The 20,987-nt window shown below is 46.9% G+C and overlaps 1 protein-coding gene and 1 long non-coding RNA gene across 2 annotated transcripts in view; both read right to left on the bottom strand.

Annotated features, from left to right (window-relative positions):
• The window catches only part of TGM3 (transglutaminase 3), a 131,686-nt gene that overhangs the window by 43,431 nt on the left and 67,268 nt on the right, over positions 1 to 20,987 (bottom strand). Inside the window, exon 1 of the mRNA XM_017971902.4 lies at positions 3,237 to 3,306. Within this exon, the coding sequence (XP_017827391.2) occupies positions 3,237 to 3,243 (7 nt within the window). The 5' untranslated portion in view covers positions 3,244 to 3,306. Of the gene's footprint in view, positions 1 to 3,236 lie in introns of the transcript that reaches the window.
• LOC144582827 (uncharacterized) lies at positions 13,678 to 19,076 on the bottom strand. The gene is made up of 2 exons (XR_013536271.1): positions 18,298 to 19,076; positions 13,678 to 17,913 (listed from the first exon to the last, which is right to left on the bottom strand). It is a non-coding gene; the product is annotated as an uncharacterized LOC144582827 (long non-coding RNA).

The following is a 20,987-nucleotide window of genomic DNA, read 5'->3' as shown; positions in this document are numbered from 1 at the left end:
TGGACTTTGGAACGGATGAATGGGGATGGGGAGGACTTGTGCTGGGAGGTGCTTAATGGAGAGGGTCCCCTGGGAATCGCCCCTGATTAGAAAATGTAATTCAGCTCATAGGGTTTGTCTTAAATTCCCCAAGACAAGGAGAAAACAGGCTCATGAAAGAAGTTTCCAGGCAGTCATAAGCACCTATCAGGTAGATATCACAATAACCCCCTTTTGGAGATGAGGAAACTGAGACGCACACATTAAGCAACCTGCCCAAGACTCGTCATCTCATAAAGGGTAGAGTGGAGACTCGATCCTGAGAGCAGCTCTGAACCTGCACTCGTAACCCGCCAGCTATCCTGCAAGGATTCCTAGAGGAACAAACGCTGAAATATGGGCAGCTGTCATTCTCGGTGGAATGAAGCTGCTCATGGGTCTGTCTCTAAGGAATAGGAAGTACCCATTGTCCCAGGTGGAAGAAGGCCACAGGGCCGGGCAAGAAAGGAGGCGGCTGGTCCTCATTTCAAACATCGAGCAGCTGCAGTCACAAGACTCTGAGCCCAGAGGGGAGGTCTCCTTTTCAGGCAGAGTAGATACTGCCTCGGCCCCAGCGCCAGGCACGAAAATGTGAGGAGAGCCCAGAAAGCACCTAGACGACTTACAGAAGAGAAGGAGGCCAGAGCCTAAGAGCAACTCCTGACCACTTCCGTGGGAGGAAGGGCGACTGCTGTCCCAGCTCCAGGGAGAATGGTTTTGTGGCAGACCCGGAGGCCGGGAATGTTACAGGTCCTTTGGAGGTGGAGGAAGTGAGGCCTTGAGATGGGAAGTCCCTGAAGCCAAGGCCAGTGCTCTACCCAGAAAAGTAATTGGTGAGAAAGCTCACTGTCCCAGAGGGACAGAGTCATTAGTCCCCAAAACAGAGGTTCCGGTCTTTTGCAGGCAGAGGTCTGGGGTTCAGGTGTGTACCCTGAGTATTCCGCCTGTAACCCAGGGATTCCAAGTGGCTTTGGGGATGGGAAAGCTTGCTTCCCCTCCACCCTGGGGCCCTTGTCTGTGCTTACAAGCTGCTCTCCCGTCCACTCTGGGGATGCCAGGCCGCATGACACAGATCACTGCCAGGCCTTCCTCCACTACCTTCATTCCTAGCCACTGCCCAGGCTGCCTTCTCCACCAAGGGGCAGAATAATGGAACCCCTTCTGATTCCAAGGACTAGGAGCTGGACACAGTTCTTCTCAAAGCAGTACACATGTGATCCTTATAGTCCCCTGGGGTCACACCTGCTCACACGGACATTTATTTTCCTGTTCCCACTCCCCAGAACACGCCTTACCCTGCAAAACCACTCCAGACCAAGTCCAACTCATCGTCCGTGACCCAGTGCCATTCATTTCTCAGTCTTCCCTATCCCAAATTCCAGATGGGATTAACCTCCTTCTCTTTTGCTCCCTGTAGCACTTGGCTTGTATTTGTCATGGTGCTTCCTAACTGTCTGCCTTGCATGCTACTTACCTACAAAACTGGTTTTACCAAGAAATATCAGACTAAAAGCTACCGAGGGCAGAAACCACATCTCATTGACCTCCATATTTCCCACTGTGCTGGCACAGCTCTTCTCCCGTAGGTGTCCAGTGAATAAATTCATCCATCCAAGAAACACTGACTGGGCACCACCTGGCTGAGTGACCAGGAGCTGAGCTAGGATTTGGATGTGGGACAAATTTAAGGGACTGGATGTATTCACCTGTCTTTCCTCCACCTTTTCAAAATTGATTTTCTCCCAACCAGCCTCATTCTGTTGTGACCTTAGAACATCTCTGGTTGTTGACAGAGGCATGCCATCATGGCTCACAGTGGGCAGGCCATTCCTGGGAGTCCAGGGGAGGTCCTGCACAGGGATGGAAGTGCACATTCCTGGGGGCTGGACACATGCCTGTCCACTCCCTGTCCCTGGTTTCTTTTTGTGGAGAAAGAGGTCAGTACTGGAAGGAACCTCAAAGTGCATCCATGTCAAGCCTTTCATCTTGCAAACCTGAGGCTCAGAGGTGGCGGAGAACACATAAGCATTTGGTCACAAAGCTCAAATGAGAAGACAGGTTCAGAATTGCTTTTCTATGTTCCAGATGTTACATGCACCCATGTAGGAGCTCAGCTCTGGCAGCAGGATATGGAAGGGCACTGCTGAGACCTAGCTGGGCTCTGATGAATTCACTATATGTAAAGCTCCACCCCTTCCTGGGCCTCAGCCTCCTCCTGGAGGGAGGGAGGTGGGCTAGATGACAGCTCACCTCCCTTCTTGCTGAAGTCTGTAGGGTCCAGAGCGCCTCTTCTTAGCATCCCGGCCATGCTGTACATTATAGGAAGGAATAGGAGCCAGGGGAGGGGGCCCAATTTGCTGTCACCTGTCCCAGTTTTTGTGGCTTCCGAAGTAGCCAGCATTGGCCTTTCGCCTCTGGCTCAGTGATTTCTTTGGCAAATCTTCTAGCAGCTCTAACCGCCATTCACAATATTTTACAGGTTTGACTCATATCTTGTTTGGGTTTGGCGTCCCCGTCAACCCACTAGGCTGAGCACACAGGCAGATAATAATTAGCATTCTGCTTAGCAGCGGTGCCGATTAACAAAGGCCCAAATCCTCGACAGTAACCGCAGAGCCGGGGAACCTGCACTTCCTGTTGTTCTTTGGAACTAACCCCTGTTCCCTGGTGCTCTCCTAAGGACCAGGACATCTTCTGGCACACCTGCTCCTGCTACGGGGAAGCTTTAGCTCATCAAGTCACTTACGCAGAGCCTGGCTGGCGCTTCTGGATGTGTAGTTTACTTAGGAGCATTTTAGCGATGCTGACGGTTTCTTTCAAAGAAAGAAACTTTTCAAGAACTTACTTACATGCTGCCACGCTCGCTCCCCGGTAGTTCTGAGATGTGCCTTGGCTTTATAGGTGGTGACAGATGTGTAAAAGAAACACAAACAAGGCAAAGCTTGTCTTCTGCCTAAGGAGATGCGACCTCCAGCTGCACTGAACACCCTGCCCATTACTCAGAGCTATGGTCCCACCGTGCTCTACCCCAGGAATATGCTAGAGGGACCCAACCACCACTGAGAAAGAGCCGCCTCTTGCTAAAATCCTGAAATATGAAGTCCGGCCTTCAGAGCCCCCAGGCAGGCAGCTGTCTGGATACTCTGGCTTTGCAGGCTGGCCCAGGGGAAGCAAGGTCTTCCAGGAAGCACCTGATGGAGAAGGCGCCATGCACTCACCAGCCATGTTTCGCTTTCCTCCGCCTCTTCTCAGGCTCCCCTGGGGATGGCACGGGCAGTGCTGAGAGACAGGCTGCCAAGGATTGCCTTACCATTTATAGAAGCTCTCCTACACACCCCAATTAGAATTCTAATGAGGTGGGCGAGGCACCAGGTCATTCCTGTAGTGCCTGTAAACGTTTCACTTACGACAGACTTGTCACCCAATGGAAGAACATCATGTTTGTACAAGACCAGCTTGGGGAGAAGGGGGCAGATAATCAAGAAACTCAAATAGTTCGTTTTTATACTTTCATAAAATGATGGACTAGTTCCTGGATTGTAGGGATTAAGAAATGATGACATGCCTTTCTCGCTGATCCTGGGATGTTCTCTCTGAATCAAAGCAGAACCAGAACCAGACAACTGTGAAGTCCTTTCTCATGATACACATATATCAGCATCTTCTGCTTGCACAGGGAAGTGAGACGCACCACAGCTCATTTGTTTAGGGCTGTAGTATGGCAGAAGCCATTTGATTTGGAATTAGAAGCCACTGGTTCTGATGCTGGCCCAGCCCTGGGCTGTCTCCAACTCCTGAAGCCTGGAAGCCTTGTTTGAGGTTGGAGATAACCACTCCCACCCCTCTCAAGTCACAAAGCTGTGGACACAATCTCATGAGCTGGTGTACACGGGAGGTGTATGCATGTGTACTGGGATGGATTCAACTGAGATTGCACCCAGAATCGAATGTCAGTTTGAGTCCAGATTCGGGGAAGAATTGTTTTTAATGAGGCAGCAGGAGCAGCCTCTAACCTTATGCTTCTGCCAGTTCTTTCTCAGGCTGCAAGGTAAGTCACTGACCCTCACTGGGCCCACCTTGACATCGGCTTAAAGGAAGAGTGTGCAGTGGGGAGAAGCGCTGACATTCTACATGCTTTTGCTTCCTTGATTGTTTCTAAGGGGCTATGTTTTTCCAAAGTTCCTACTATTGATATTTACAAATATCAAGGTTTCCAATGGATAAAAGAGCGAGCATATTTTTTTTTAAGTAATGCTTCAAGGATTTGTGAGAGAACAGAAATGTCCCAAGGCTCCCCCCAGCATTGCAGTGGGGAAGGAAGACTGAGCACCATGGGGACAAGGTTGGCTCTTTAGGGAGAAGTGAGAATGTTTGTTCTTGAGAAAGATAAGACCGAATAGACAGGTGGCTTGGAAAATTGAAAAAGAGAAATTCATGCCCTTTCTCCATCCTTTAGGCCCCTGCAGCCTTTTGTACATCTCAGGACCTCTAGCACCAGATGTATCCACTGCATTGGAACTATCTGTTTATATCTGTCCCCATCTCCAGACTGGGCTCCTTGAAGGCTCAGGTTGCATATTATTCAAATCTTCTTCTCAGAACCTAGCACAGGGCATGACACATGGCTGGAACACACACATTCTTGAATAAGTGAGTCAATATCACTCTAAAGATAGGAATAATAACTACCGATTTAGTGCTTACTAGTAACAACTAATCGATTTCGCGTTTACTGTGGGCAGGCACTGGCTAAACACTTTACATATATTACCTTTTCTCATCTTCACAGCAGCCCTATGCAAAGGGGCTATTATTTTGCCATCTCACGGGGGACAGGGATATTAACCTGAGTCTATCCAACTACAAGATTCATACCCATATGTAAATGGCTCCAGAGCCCGTTTGCTTAATCTCAGAGGTCGGTGCCTAAATCAGTCAGCCTTTCCCGGGACTCTGGTGGCTCTAAGACAGCTGGCTGTGCACCCATCCCATGCCAGGCAGAATAAGATGCACTGTAGGCTCTGGCAGAGGACTAAGGAAAGAGCAGAGGGTAGAGAGGGACATGGAAAGAGCCCTGGACCTGACAGGAGAATCATGTGTGGTCTCGGCCCCTACCATAGGCACTAGCTGTGACTCTGGGCAAGGACTCATGGCACCAAGTTCATCCTGCCAGAAAGCTGAAGGACGGCTCCATGAACGGCACGGGATGAATGGATGTGAAAGTGCCCTGCATGCTTCTGAATGTGGTCTAAAGGAAAGGAGGGTTTTGCTTGTTATTGTTGTGGTTGTTGCTGTTGGCCTGGGAGCCAAGGAAAATCAGACCTTGGGCATTCCTTTCAATGACCTGATAAGGAAAGCTGCAGAGGTGACAGGGAGGAACCTGAAGACACACAGTCTTGGCTCTGCCAAGTCTCCTCACCTATCAAAGCCTCTGTTTCCTCCACTGTAAAACTGAGTGGAATTGCTTTGAGAATCAAAGGAGATGATGAGTGTAAGAGGCTCCGCACAGTGTAGGTCAGGGCTCAGTGTAAGAAGTTACTGTTGATAATATTATATTATTAGCCTGGCCGGGCACGGTGGCTCACATCTGTAATCCCAGCACTTTGGGAGGCTGAGGCAGGCGGATCACTTGAGGTCAGAAGTTTGAGACCAGCATAGGCAACACGGTAAAATGCTGTCTCTACTAAAATAACAAAAATTAGCTTGGCATGGTGGTGAGTGCCTATAATCCCAGCTACCAAGGAGGCTGAGGCAGGAGAATTGCTTGAATCTGGGAGGTGGAGGTTGCAGTGAGCCGAGACTGTGCCATGCACTCCAGCCTGGGTGAAAGAGTGAGACTCTGCCTTTAAAAAAAAAGTATATTAATAACCTCAAAGGCCCTGAGTGTCACAGGTTTTGCAAGGGGTCCCACAGGTTTGACCACTGACCACCTGGTCTTCTCTAGAAGGGTCTGTAGCTGGTCAGTCTTGATCCCAGAGTAATGTAGTAAAAATGAGCCTTGATTTGGAGTCAAAAGACCTGGATTCACAGCCAGGCTTTGGAACGTGTCCACTGTGTGACATTGGCTGAGTTCTTTGACTTCTCTGGCCCTCAGTATCCTTATTGGCATGATCCACACACCTTCCAGAGCTGCCACGAGGCTGAGAGCCAGGTGACCCTGCGAGTATGATGCTCCTCTGTAGACAGGCTGGTGTCACACAACCAGCTTCCCTTCTTCCCTCCACAGCTCTTCCAGCTGGGCTGACTGTAGTCTTTGCAACTGACCAGCAGTAGGGCCCTGACAGAATTCTGCCCTGACTTAATGTTGAGTACTGGAGGATTGCGCCATGGCCGCAGTCACAGCCCCAACCTGCAGGCAGACTGTAATTTGCAGCTGTGTCACAATTTCAGCTAAATGATTTTCAATTCATAGGTGGAGCCACCCAGCTACACACAGGATGAAATTCCTGCTTGGCCACACTCTGAGCCTCAGACAGCAGTGAAGACGAAGCATGCAGATGTGGGCTTTTAAAACAGCAACTAATTGATCACTTGCCTTTTCTCTCCCTCTAATTAAAGGATGAAGATTTCACAACATGTGTTGAGACACAGAATCTTCTGAGAAGTCATCCAGCCCTTTCTAGCATGACACATGTCTCTTGACAACTCCTAGGATGGGGTATTTTTGTTTTTTTGAGATAGAGTTTTATACCTGTTGCCCAGGCTGGAGTGCAATGGTGTGATCTTGGCTCACTGCAACCTCCATCTCCTGGGTTCAAGTGATTCTCCTGCCTCAGCCTCCCAAATTCCTGGGATTACAGGCTCCCGCCACCACACCTGGCTAATTTTTGTATTTTTAGTAGAGATGGGGTTTCACCATGTTGGCCAGGCTAGTCTCAAACTCCTGACCTCAGATGATCCACCCTCCTCTGCCTTCCAAAGTGCTGGGATTACAGACATGAGCCACTGAGCCCAGCTGGATTTACACTTCTCAAAGCAGCCCATACTTGTACTTGGGAAGCTCTGGCTAAACATTAATTTCTAGGGTGGTTTTGCTTAAAGCCTATCTTCCTCCCACTTCATATGATCTCCAGGAAGGCCGGGATTTTGTCTGTATCAGTCACTGTTCCCTCCCAGTACTTTGCAGGTGGGCTCTTAAGAGACCGAGGTTTTGGCCAGGTACAGGGGCTCACCCTGTCATCCCAACACTTTGGGAGGCCAAGGGGAGAGCATCATTTGTGGCCAGGAGATTGAGACTAGCCTAGGCACCATAGTAAGACCTCATCTTTACAAAACAAACAAACAAACAAATGAATAAAAAAAAACTTGGGTTAAAGTGCACTGAAAGGACCAGAAAGCTCTTCCTTATCTGAACTGAGCATTTATTTCCCTACAGCTTTCACTCGCCCACTGTCACTGCTCCCCCAGACATACACAGAGACCACATAGAGCATAGCTGTGGTCTTCCTTCGTCCAACAGTGATTGTGTTCTACCCCAAATCTGGCAAATACTCCCTCCCTCCCAAAAGTCTTCTCTTTTCTAGGTCAAACATTCAGCTTCTTCAGCCGTTCCTGGTGAGTCAGGGTTTTGGAAGCCGCCATGTTGTCCTCACCATCTGTTGTCCCTTGGATGGTGGCATGTCCTTCCTCTGGGAAGGGAGCTTCAGTGGCTCCTCATGGCCTAATGGAGCCTCAATTCCTTAGTTTGGCAGTCGAGGCCTTTCAGAATATGTTCAATCTTAATTCCATTATTTTCTACTTTTTTTTTTTTGAGACAATCTTGCTCTGTTGCCTAGGTTGGAGTGCAGTGGTGCGATCTCGGCTCACTGCAACCTCCGCCTCCTGGGTTCAACCAATTCTCCAGCCTCAGCCTCCCAAGTAGCTGAGACTACAGGCACCCACCACCACACCAATTTTTGTATTTTTAGTAGAGAAGGGGTTTCACCATGTTGACCAGGCTGGTCTCGAACTCCTGACCTCAGGTGATCAGCCTGCCTCGGCCTCCCAAAGTGCTGGGATTACAGGTGTGAGGCACTGTGCCTGGCCACTTTCTACTACTCTTTCATAAACCCCCCTACTCAGTGAAACATGTCTAATTCTTTCTCCTGGAGCCCAACATGATGCTCCCTCACTCTATACCTGTTTGTAAAATGTGCCTGTCTGGGACAGCCACCCTATTCCTCATGTATGCAGGTCTCGTTATCACCAAGTCCCAAAGCAAAGCTCCACTCCTTTTGAGCATCCCAGTGTGTTGTTTTGGAAAGAGGAGTTGTAACAAAACAAGCAAACCCAGGTTTAAGTCTCAGGGACACAGCCCAGCTGTCTGAACCACCTTATTGCGCCAGGCACTCAATCTTTCTGAGCCTAAGATTTCTCTTCCGAGAAATGGGCATGGTGATACCTGCCCTGCTCACCCTGTACAGTGTCATGTGGAATTATGAGATGACACAGGTAAAAGCCCCATGTAAATGACAAAATGCATTGACTTCTTACCTCCAAGCCTTTCAAACATGCCCTGTGCCGTTTGTCATGTGTCTAACTCTATTAGTGGCATTAAGAACACCCTCAGAGTACAGGGTGCTCCAGGAGGTACCCGTGTCCATGTGGTGAGCCACCATTCCTGAAGCCATGCTCTGTGCTAAGAGCTCCACATTGGTCAATGTGAAGCCTCCCTAGGGGATAGGTATTAGCATGCTATTTTGTACATAAGGAACCAGAGGCTTAGGGTGGGTGTGGTGGCTGATGCTTGTAATCCCAGCACTTTGAAAGGCCAAGGCGGGTGGATCACAAGGTCAGGAGTTCAAGACCAGCCTGACCAACATGGTGAAACCCTGTCTCTACTAAAAATACAAAAATTAGCCAGGCATGGTGGTGTGTGCCTGCAGTCCTAGCTATTCAGGAGGCTGAGGCAGGAGAATCTCTTGAACCCGGGAGGAGGAGGTTGTGGTGAACCGAGATCAGGCCATTACACTCCAGCCTGGGTGACAGAGCGAGACTCCATCCCCCACCTCCATAAAAACAAAAACAAAAACCAACCAGAGGCATAGAGAGGCTAAGAAACTTGTAACACAGCCTACAAGTGGCCACAACAGGATCTGAAGCCAATTCTTTCTGACTGCAGAGGCCCTGGTCTTAACTACTGTGCCTCACTATCTCTGATGAATCCTTCAATTCAGTGAAACCTGAGCCTCTGGGAGGCTCACAATTGGGTTTTTTGTTTAGGAGTCTGTTGTTACTGATCCTGGTGATGATGATATTCATAATTCAGGGCTGAACAGGGAGGCAGGGCCCTCGGGGACTAATATCAAAGCCTCAACTTTAATGTGTTTATGCCCAAATTTTCCACGTAAGCCCAAACAAATAAAACAAAATAAAACCTTGAAGGAAGACTAGATGTCTACAAGTCCCTTATAAATCACAGCAGTGCTCGTTTCATTGAATGCCTGCTGGTATGAGGCACTGTGTACGTGAACAGACACCCAGCCCTTGACAGACAAGAAGCAAGTGAGCTTAAAAGACAAACTGATAATATCTAAAAATAGATGCACATCAATTGTGGAAAGAATTCAGAGGAGAGATTGATGGTGATTATGGAGATAAGGAAGGGCTGTTTATTCAGTAGGAGGCATTTCAGGTAAATAGGCAAGAAAAAGATCACAGAGGCATCCCAGGCAGGAGGAAGAGTGACGGAGGGGTTGATGCAGCCCTTCCCGGGGAAAGACTGACAGTGAGTTTATCTGGAGTACTTGGTGCCGGGGGACAGCAGAAAAAAAAGCTACATAGGTCTGGCTCCACCTTTAAACATGCAGGGGACACTCAAGTTTCAGGAACCAGGAAGGTAAAGCTGTGTACAGCCCTTGCTCATCACCTGTCTAAGGCCTCTGAATGGAAGGCTTGGCTTGACTGCCAAGTTATCACTAGACCATTTGTGAGCATGCCGCAGAAAAACCAGAGAGAAGACAAACCACAGTCTACTGTCAATGGTCTCTGAGGCCGCAGCCTGGAGAGCCAAGTTGTGGTTTGCATAAGAGTACATCAGAGGGCTGTGTTCGGAGGCTCACGCCTATGATCCCAGCACTTTGGGAGGCTGAAGGGGGTGGACTACTTGAGGCCAAGAGTTCAAGACCAGCCTGGCCAATGTGCTGAAACCCCATCTCTACTAAAAATACAAAAATTAGCTGGGCGTGGTGGCGCACGCCTGTAATCCCAGCTACTCGGGAGGCTGAGTTATGAGAATCACTTGAACCCAGGAAATGGAGGTTGCAGTGAGCCAGGATCACACTGCTGCACTCCAGCCTGGGCAACAGAGTGAGACTCTGTGTCAAAAAAAAAAAAGAGTACATCAGAGAACAGCAATGACCACGGGTTTTCTTTGTGATTGTGTAAATTCTCAGAAAGGAAATGAACCAGAGAGCTCATCCAACCCAACCTCTTTGTCTGACCAGTGAGGAAACCAAGGTCTGCAAAGAAATAATTTGCCGAAGTTCACAGAACAACTGACCTGGGTCCCAGAGCCGGAAGACAGTGTAGGGTCATTTTGTCCAACTTCCTCCTTTTAACCATGAAAACACGCATGTCCGAATGGACTGGAATGAGAATGCAGGCTTTCCAGCTCTTTGAGTCCGGTTCTTTCCGCTATGTCGTTTTAGTCACTTCCTTTCTTTCATTTGAGAAACACATTCTAGAAAATCCCATGGGGCCTGGCATATAAGGGTACGGACATATTTTTAACAGGATCGATAACAGCAGGTGTTATTGTTAACACAGGTAAACATTTGTACAATAAGCACAAAACTCACTTTGTAGGTGCCATCTTATCTGATCTCTACAAGTCTCTCAGGGAGCAGATATGAGCAGACCTGCCATTTTACAGGGGAGAAAATATACGCCCAGATAGGTTGTCAGCTCTTTAAAGACAGGGTCTTATTTTATTGATACTTGTTTGGAAAAAGAAAAAGAAAGCTTACTTTTCCTTCTTCTTATGTCACTTGTGCATATGCATTATAGAGACTAGGGAATACAACAAAACAAAATCATGGCATGTAAACCATCTGTGTTTTGTTGCATGGCCTGGTAGGCGTTTGAAGTTTATAGGCTCAAATCTAGACTTTTGGGTTCCAAATTTCCTGGTCTTTCTCCTTTGCCTCATGTTAAACACCAACAATAATGAATTTTAGTTGTTGGGAGATGATTAAACCACTTGTGATACATGCTTTATAGTAACTTGTACACATCGTACTTTGCTTTATTTTTGCCATAAGAAATAGTATAAACCACTTGAGTATAAACTTGAGTAAATAAAGAATATAAACTCTTTATTAAGAAATCAAAAAGTTTGGGAAGGGGTGAAGGGCTGCCCAGGGGAGTGCGGTGAATGGGGAAGGCAGAGCTGGGAGTCTCGTGGCCTCAGGACCCCTCTGTAACCCACGCTCTGTGGCTCACTCACAGGTAGATTCAGAACAAAGCACTTTCTGTCTAGGCCACATTCTCAGTTTACCAAAGTGATAAAAGAACTGAAGGCCGAGCATGGTGGCTGGCCAGGCACAGTGGTTCACGCCGGTAACCCCAGCACTTTGGGAGGTTGAGGCAGGAGGTCATTTGAGGTCAGGAGTTTGAGACCAGCCTGGCCAACACGGTGAAACCCCGTTTCTACTAAAAATGCAAAAATTGACTGAGCATGGTGGTGTGTGCCTGTAGTCCCAGCTACTCCAGAGGCTGAGGCACAAGAATCGCTTGAACCCAGGGACGGAGGCTGCAGTGAGCCAAGATCGCATTTCCACACTCCAGTTTGGGCGACAGAGTGAGACTCTGTCTCAAAACAAACAAACAAGCAAACAAAAAACCTGGAAAGTGTAAATTTACCAATGCATATATTAGGATGATCTATAATGTTTGTTAAAGAAGTATTTTGAAAAATGTAAGCAGTCAATAATAGAAAATGTATTTAATTGTGACAGCTCCACACATAATCTATGCAGATACTTAAAAAAGGTATAGATATCTTAATTGACATTGAAAGATGTTCACAATATCTTTGTACAAGAAATTGTATGTATAAATGAAGATGTTCAAACAAATATATATTGATGTGACACACATACACACCTCTCCACAGGAAAAAATATGAAAGGCTATTTACTAGAATATGAACAGTGGTCTATGTGGTGTGATTAAGACATAAGTTTTATTTGATTCTGTATGCAATTCTATATTTTGTCTCAATTTTTTAGGATGGGCACACATTTTTATAATCAGAGAAGCAACGTATTTCCATTTTTAAAAACATGATCATATTAACACAGAAAATGTTAATAATGTGTTGTAATATAAAAAGTAGATTTAAAAAGTTTATTTGTAGTATGATCCAATTTTGATATATCTTTATGGCAAATATAGGAATTTTAAAAGCCTAGAATGTTGTACAACAAAATACAAAAGGTTTGTATTCCTTGATTTTGTTCTGCTGTATTTTCTAATGATTTACAATAAATATGCGTAAATTATGGAACAAGAAAGAAAAGTAAATTTTCTCTTTCTTTTTCTAAAGAATTATTAATAAAACAAGGCTTATGCCAAAAATAAATATATAAAATAAGATCAATATGGTCTTGTCTTTAAAGAGTTCACAATGAAAGACAGGAGATGAAAGCAAAATATGGTATAACTAAAATATGCAAGAAGGCTCAGTAGATTCACCTACTGAATTGATAAAATATTAATGAAAGAGACATTTGGGACAGGACTTAAAAGATAGATATGAATAAAATTTGGAGGAAACTGGGCACAGTGACTCACGCCTATAATCCCAACACTTTGGGAGGCCAAGGTGGGAGGACTGTTTGAGTCCAGTAGTTCGAGACTGGCCTGAGTAACATAGCAAGACCCTGTCTCTGCAAATAATTAAAAAAGTTAGCCAGGGATGGGCGCAGTGGCTCATGATCGTAATCCCAGCACTTTTGGAGGCCAAGATGGGCGGATCACTTGACATCAGGAGTTCAAGACCAACCTGGCCAACATGGTGAAACCCCATCTCTACTAAAAATACAAAAATCAGCCAGGTGTGGTTGTGCACACCTGTAATCCCAGCTACTCGAGAGGCTGAGGTGAGAGAAATGCTTGAACCCAGAAGGCAGAAGTTGCAGTGAGCCGAGGTCATGCCACTGCACTTCAGCCTGGGCTGTGAAAGACTCCCTCTCAAAAAAAAAAATTAGCCAGGCATGGTGGCATGAGCCTGTGGTCCCAGCACTTGGGAGACTGAAGCAGGAAGACTGCTTGAGTCCAGGAGTTCAAGGCTGCACTAAGCTATGATAGTGACACTGCACTCCAGCCTAGGCGATAGAGCGAGACCTCATCTCTAAAAAGGAAATTGGAGGAAAGGGGATTCGCATCAGATAAAAGGCAGGAAGCAGCAATGTGAGTATGTCCAGGGAGCAGCACACACAAAGGGGCTTGGTGGCACATCGCCACCTCCTTGATTCTCTTCCTGCCACACCTACCTAGTGTCATGCTTAGTCACCAAGCTCTTCCATATCTTTTCTTTTCAAATAAGGCAGCTATGAAAAAAGTGCAACGTGCGCATTTTCCATTCTAATTTGATCTTATTACATACTGAATTAGGTAAATAAAAATGGACGCAGCACTAGAGGGCTTTGGTGAGTTATTTAATAGTTTGAGAATGTATTGGCTATTGGCTGAATTTAATTAGAAATTTTGATCTTCACCAAAAGGATCCAACACTAAAGTCTCTTCAATTCTCAAGGACAAAGTCAGAATTTCCCATTCAGTAGACTAGATTTAGATCTTCGTTTCATGCATCCATAAAGAGAGCTGTACATTTCAGAGGCTCAAGCCTTGTCCCAGCATAACATGGGCCTTCACAGCAAGGAAATAAATAGCTTTAAACTGGAAGGGTGACTTCAAATGACGCTCCCACCCTCTCTACTGGAAGAGAGTGTGGACAACAACAGGAAGTGGAGGACGTTCTGGGAAACATCTCTGGTCACCTCTCTGGAACGTCAAAGTCCAGAGAGGTCATGCCACTACACTCCAGCCTGGGCTGTGACAGCAAGACTCCATTTCAAGAAAAATTAGCCAGGCGTGGTGGTGTGAGCCTGTGGTCCCAGCTACTGAGAGGCTGAGGCAGGAAGACTGCTTGAGTCCAGGAGTTCCAGACTGCACTAAGCTCTGATAGTGACCCTGCACTCCAGCCTAGGCAGTAGGGTGAGACCTCATCTCTAAAAAAGAAATTGGAGGGAAGGGCATTTGCATCAGAGAAAAGGCAGGAAGCAGCAACTTTCCACTTGTTTGGAAAGTCCAAACAAGATTTGCTCTTAGAGATATGGCGATGTTTATAGAATTTGTACACAGAAAACACGAGATGAAATGGAATTATTCATTCATGGACTAGGTGATAGCATCACTTGAGCTCAGGAGTTGGAGGCTGCAGTGAGCTATGATCATGCCACTATACTCCAGCTTGGGTAACAAAATGAGACCCTGTCTATAAAACAAAACAAAACAAAAACACCTTTCATTAGACATGTATTATCAGGGAATATGGCCACCTCCATGCATTTTCTGATCCTTACAGAGATCTCCGAACAAGATGATCTTAGTGTGATTCACACATCCGCCCTCCTTGTACTTTTAAGTCTTAGAATTCTAGATTTAAACTCTCATCAAGAGCCTTGAAAAAAATAGTCTCCTACATATAAAGGTTTAAAAGAAGATGTTAACAGTGGTTTTCTTCGGGAAAGGAACCTATTGGCTTGATGGCTAAGGAAACAAAGACACTGACTCTTCACCATATACCCACTGATTTTTTTTTTAGATAGGATCTGGCTCTGTCACCCAGGCTGGAGTACAGTGGCATGATCTCAGCTTACTGCAACCTGCACCTTCTGGGCTTAAGCCATCCTCCCACCTCAGCCTCCCAAGTAGCTGGGACTACAGGTTCATGCCACCATGCCCAGCTGACTTGGGTATTTTTGGTTTCATCATGTGGCCCAGGCTGGTCTACAACTCCTGGACTCAAGTGACCTGCCCAACTTGGCCTCCCAAAGTGCTGGGATTGCAGGTTTGAGCCACTGCACCCGGCCCCCATTGATGTTTTATTACTGAATATTAAGGAATTTCGTTTGACTGCATGTCACAGAGACCTGAGGAATGGTGACAAGCAAACGAGTTTTATTATTTTTGCTAAATGGAGTTGGGCAGACTGTCCAGAGCTGGTACAATGTTCTGAGGGACCCAGACTCCTTCCTGCTCCACTTTTAGATTGTTGCCCGCACCTGGCCTCAAGCTTGTGGACAGCTCTCCCTGCAGGCAGGACCCCTGTGCTTCAGGCAAGAAGGCAGAAGGGCAAAGAGCTCTGCCAGCCAGTTACGGCCCCTTTAAGTAGTTCCTGGGAGTCCATGGAGGTACTTCTGCTTCCATCTCAGTTCTACTCAGAACTGAGTGATGCTGCTCCCCCTAGCTGCAAGGGAGGCTGGGAATAGGGTTTTCCTACAGGGCGTGTTGCCATCCCATGCAAGACTGGGGCTCTGTTAGGAAGAAAGGAGAGAATGGATGTGGACTTGGTAATCTGCAGTGTCTGGCATCACGTATTTTCTTTTCCAAAAAAAAAAGCCCTATATGTACATCTCAGTCAAAAAAAGTTCTGAGCTACTGGGTGTGAGTGTGGTGGCTCACACCTGTAATTACAGCACTTTGTGGGGCTGAGGCAGGTGGATTACTTGAGGCCAGGAGTTCACAACCAGCCTAGCCAACATAGTGAAACCTATCTCTACGAAAAATACAAAAAAGTAGCCAGGCTTGATTGCACAATCCTGTGATCCCAACTTGGGAGGCTGAGGCATGAGAATCACTTAAACCTGGGAGGTGGAGGTTGGAGTGAGCTGAGATCATACCACTGCACTCCAGCCTGGGCAACAGAATGAGACTTTGTTGTTGTTGTTGTTGTTTTTTAAAAAAGCCCTGAGTAAAATGTCATAATATGAGAGGTGACCAGGAATTGTGGAGTGGGAAACCAGCAGATTCCCCCAGCAAAGCAACCATCTACCTGGTGAAAATGATGAAGAATAACCATTTCAAGACTCTGGAAATTGTTCTAGGGCTATACCACAAATAGAAAATCGTTTATCTAAGATATCTGCTAAGTCTCGGTGGGAGCAGCAAGAGCCTGTGACATTTGAGTAGCATTCCTGTCCCATCCCCTCTCCACCCAGCTCTGTGCAGTGACAGCTCCACTCCAGGCAGGGGACTCTTTCTGGACGCTCATTCATTCATGTCCTGTAAGAGCTGGGTCCTGATCCAACAGAGCCAGGGTGTAGAGGTATTTATTCCCGCGGCTTTTGTTTTTATTTTGTTTTGTTTTGAATGGCTGGACTGACTTTAAGAGAGAACAGCTTTGGTCTTCCAGGGCAATAAAGCCCAGACTCCCCAGTATGACAGAAAGCAAATAATGGCCTAAAAATGGCGATTTCCAGGTTCGGGTACTCACTGCTTTCTTGGGCAAGTCACTTCCCCTCTCTGGGTTTCCATGTCCTCAAGAGAAAAAAAAAAAGCCCACTTAGGAAACAGGAAGACGTCTCAGGACTGTCTCAAAGATTCATGATCTGACTGTCATTCTCGCAACATTTCTTTCCTGGGTTTGTGTTTTCTCTCCTCCTCTAAGTGCCTCTCATTCTCACTCTCTTGTCTCCTGAAAAGCTCTGGAAAATGTATTGGAGGTGGGGATTTGGTAGAGGCAGTTAGAGCTTCTGATACCTTCATTATCTCAGAGGACTTAACGGCAAGAGGGTCCTAATAGGACAGTCAAGAGTTGGTCTGGGAGGAAACGGAGGTAAGGAGACCAGCTGGGCCAACATGGCAAAACCCCATCTCTACTAAAAATTCAAAAAGTAGCCAGGCGTAGTGGTGTGCGTCTATAATCCCAGCTACTTGGGAGGCTGAGGGAGGAGAATTGCTTGAATCCGGGGGATGGAGGTTGCAGTGAGCCGAGATCGTACCACTTCACTCCAGCCTGGGCGAAAGAGTAAAACTCCATCTCCAAATAAAGAAATAAATAAATCAACTTACCTAACTACTTTAGCCTTGCACTAATCAACAACATCCATAAAAGGATTTGGCATGTCAATTATTTTTCTAATGCCTGTGAAACTAAACACAGACTATTAGAATTAAAAATGTCTTCCCCCATATCTGGGTCACACATGCCACACTGGAATTTCCTAAGGATAACTTAGTCCGTCCCTGCAACTCCTCTCTGAGCAGAAATTATCTTCCTCGTCCTACACACGAGGAAACTAGGCTTCAGAGGGGTTAAGTAACTGGCCTAAGGTAACAAAACTAGCAAAGGCAGAGTAAGACTTAAAACCACTGTTGTCTCCAAGACCAGTATTCTTTATTTTTATTTTTTTGAAACAGAGTCTCACTCTGTTGCGAAGGCTGGATTGCAGAGGTGTGATCTCAGCTCACTGCAATCTCCATCTCCCATGTTCAAGTGATTTACTGCCTCAGCCTCCAGAGTAGGTGGGATTACAGGCGCCCGCCAACACACCCAGCTAATTTTTTTGTGTTTTTAGTAGAGACGGGGTTTTACCGTGTTGGCCAGGCCGGTCTCGAACTCCTGGCCTTAACTGATACGCTCACCTCGGCTTCTTGAAGTGTTGGGATTACAGGCGTGAGCCACCTCACCCTGCTCCTACATTCTTTCTTTCAATATTGCCCTAAAGTGGAGAGAAGGGAAAAAAGAAAGTAATAGGAAAATGAGATGAGTCCATTTGAGAGGTTGATGGCATTTGATCCAGCCCACTGGTTTAGTGCCTGCTACAAGCCAAGCCCCAGCTTGCATTCTCGCCTCCCTGGCAGATGTCTTGCTTCCTCCACCACAATCAAGTCATGTCTCGTGTAAACCTGGAGATGGATTTGTGTTTGTCAAGTGATGACTTTGCTCCAAGGGCAGATCCCCCCACCGTGGCTCTCCTGGTGCCAAGGCTTCTAGGAGCCTTTCTAAGTCCTGCCCTTTTGGATTCCTAACCCTGCCTTCTCACTCACCATCCCTGGGAGCCTGCCTTTGTGCTAGCTTCTTGCCCAGGAGATAGGCCAAGGCTTTGACCTCACATTGGGGCTTGGGCTTTTTATTTTAGGTAGTGGATTGATGAGAGTGGGCATTCGTTTTGAAAGCATCCTTTTATCTTCTCTTGTCACTAACGGCATCTAGTTCCCTAGCACAGAGAAGACCCACTTGCTTGGCAAAGAGGGAAAGATTCTCTGCCACCTCCCCCCTGGCCCTTTCACCTTGGTCTCCCTGCCAAACGGCCTGCTGGGGTGTGGTCCGTGAAACTGAGAGAGTACAGTTAGGGCCGTGTGAGGATCTGGACTCAGCCTGCCTCCCTGCTGCATTCTCTTCCTGCCAACAGCCCGATCTGGTGGTAGAGGTAAGGAGTGGAAGTAGAGCATTAGAAGTGATAGAGCGAAGGAATTAATGTTTATTATGAGCCTACTGTTTGTCAAACACTGTTCTTGGTACTTCATATCCGTTACCTCATCTAACACTCTCAGCAACCTACAACCGTAACAAACAGGTATTATTAGGCTCATCTTACGGATTAGTAAATCCAAGTCTGGAAATCTAAATAAATTGCTTAAGGCCACACAGCTACTAAAAGACAGAGCCAAGCCTTAAGCCCAGTACTGATTCCACCACTGGAAAAAAGTCCACACTGTTCTCACTACAGCAGGCTACCTCCTCTCTCAGTGAAATATAGTTACAAGGGCACCTAGGAATTACCCAGTTCAGGCAGGGCACAGTGGCTCACGTCTGTAATCTCAGTACTTTGGGAAGCTGAGGCGGGGGGATCACTTGAGGTCAGCAGTTTGAGACCAGCCTAGCCAACATGGTGAAACCTCTTCTCTACTAAAAATACAAAAAATTAGCTGGGCGTAGTGGCGCATGCCTGTAATCCCAGCTACTTGGGAGCCTGAGGCAGGAGAATCGCTTGAATCTGGGAGGCTGAGGTTTCAGTGAGCTGAGATGGCGCCACTGCATTCCAGCCTGGGTGACAAAGCAAGACTCTGTTTACAAAAAAAGAAAAAGAAAAAGAAAAAAAGAAATAAAGAAAAAGAGAAAGAGAAAAAGAAAGAAAGAAAGAAAGAAAGAAAGAAAGAAAGAAAAAGAAAGAAAGAAAGAAAGAAAGAAAGAAAGAAAGAAAGAAAGAAAGAAATTCTCTAGTTCAGTATTCCCAGGTTGTATGGTTCAGAACACTAGTCTAGTTCCTCAGATATAAGGAGAAGGAGGCCAAAAAATTTTGGAGAAACTTGATCTAAATAAAATTAGACAGATTTCTTTACTGGAGGCCTTCTCAGAGCCTTTAATATTCAAATGTGGATATGATCTCCAAGAAGGTGCTACAGTATGTCACAGCACCCCAATTAGCGAGGGAGACTGTTTTGACTGCAAAATATCCAAGACACTAGTGCTTTACAGAACAGTTTGGAAAACTCTTATCTGTCAGACTCCCTTATTTTACATATAAAAAAGGAGGTAGGAGACCTGCCCAGGTGCTATGACAAACTATAGCACAATATTTCCAAATGTACCACAACCCACTCCCGTCTGGCCTTCCTGTCTCAGTAGACAGGCTCTGCCCATTTCATCAGTTAATAAAGAATGCGGTAAATACCTGCCAGGTGTGGGGATAAACAAGATATCATAACAAGATACAGTGGAGAGGTCCCCACCTAGCAGTATGGTGGTGGCGTTGGTAAGACTGAGGCTGCACGTGGGACTGTACCCGAACTAGGCTTAAGGGGGTGGGGAAGCCTCCCTTGGGAACTCTCTGCTCCTGTGAGGGGCCAGCATGTTTTCTGAGTCCTGAAATACCCTCCCCCTCACCCACACATCCATCATAAACAGCAGAGCTGCTTTGGGACTAGTCCCATCCTCAAAACTCTTCTTTCTCTTGTGAAGTAAAAGAAGCAATTGGCATAAATACAGATTCCTTTCTAATTCACTAACACTGGATGAGATCTCTCTGCAGCATAAACTAAACAGATTCCTGGGGTACCTGACCACAGAGCAACGCAGAATGTCTGTGCAGAAAGAGATCTCAGCGACCAGCTAACCCAGACCATGTTACAAATAGGGGAAGCGATGCCGGAAGGGTTTGCTGTGGCCTTGCGGCATGTCCAGTGCGGTGTGCCTGATCTCCTGCTAACCCACAGTTTCTGCACTGTGTGGCATGTAAGTGCTCTGAAGTGGAAAGTCAAAATGTAGTGTTTGTGAGCCTGCATCCCATCCGAGGGAAATAGGTGGAGAAGCGGAAATACCCACGTCCTGTGCCCTTCTGCTAGGAGCCCGCACAGTAGATCCCAGAAAAGCAAGACTGGCTGCCCCAGATTCCAGGAGGCGGGTACTGGGTCCTTGTGTAGCTAGCCTCTGTGTGTACATCACGTTGTGCCCTTGGTGGGTCACTCCTTTTCTCTGGGCCTGTCTCTTCACCTATAAGAAGGAGGAGGTTGCAAAGTTCTGTGGATGCTCCAGGGAGGAGCTTGAAGTCAAAGACCAAAGCACTGCTGACACCACACATCCTCCCGACGCCCCTGCTCTGCTGTCACAACCTTTTAGCCCCCGGCCATTTCCTGGGCACATTTTCTCTCTGGAGGTCACAGAACCTGCATTCAGGAGACTCAAGGCCCAGGATGGGTGGGCCTAGCTGCTGGCAGACTGTAAATTACAAAAACTTGCTGGGGCAAGAGAGGGCCTGATGCGGCTGCTCCAAGAGCTTCCAAGAGGGAGCACGAGCCTGCCCTGAGGGATTCTGGAGAGCGCGGTCCCTCACCCACTGCTGAGCCCACAGCTGCAGCATGGACCAGGCCCAGGCCCCGAAGCTGCGATGCGGAGGTGTGGAATGGTGCTGCCTGTTGCCTTGACAACCCAGCACATGGGCCCTAGCAGTTCTCCAGCGTCCATCCCTGAGAGCAGAGAC

This window comes from Callithrix jacchus, chromosome 5, assembly GCF_049354715.1.
Source record: "Callithrix jacchus isolate 240 chromosome 5, calJac240_pri, whole genome shotgun sequence".
In the NCBI taxonomy this organism is placed as follows: Eukaryota; Metazoa; Chordata; class Mammalia; order Primates; family Cebidae; genus Callithrix; species Callithrix jacchus.
The sequence above is the reverse complement of the archived record's forward strand: the minus strand, read 5'-3'. Positions and strand labels throughout refer to the sequence as shown.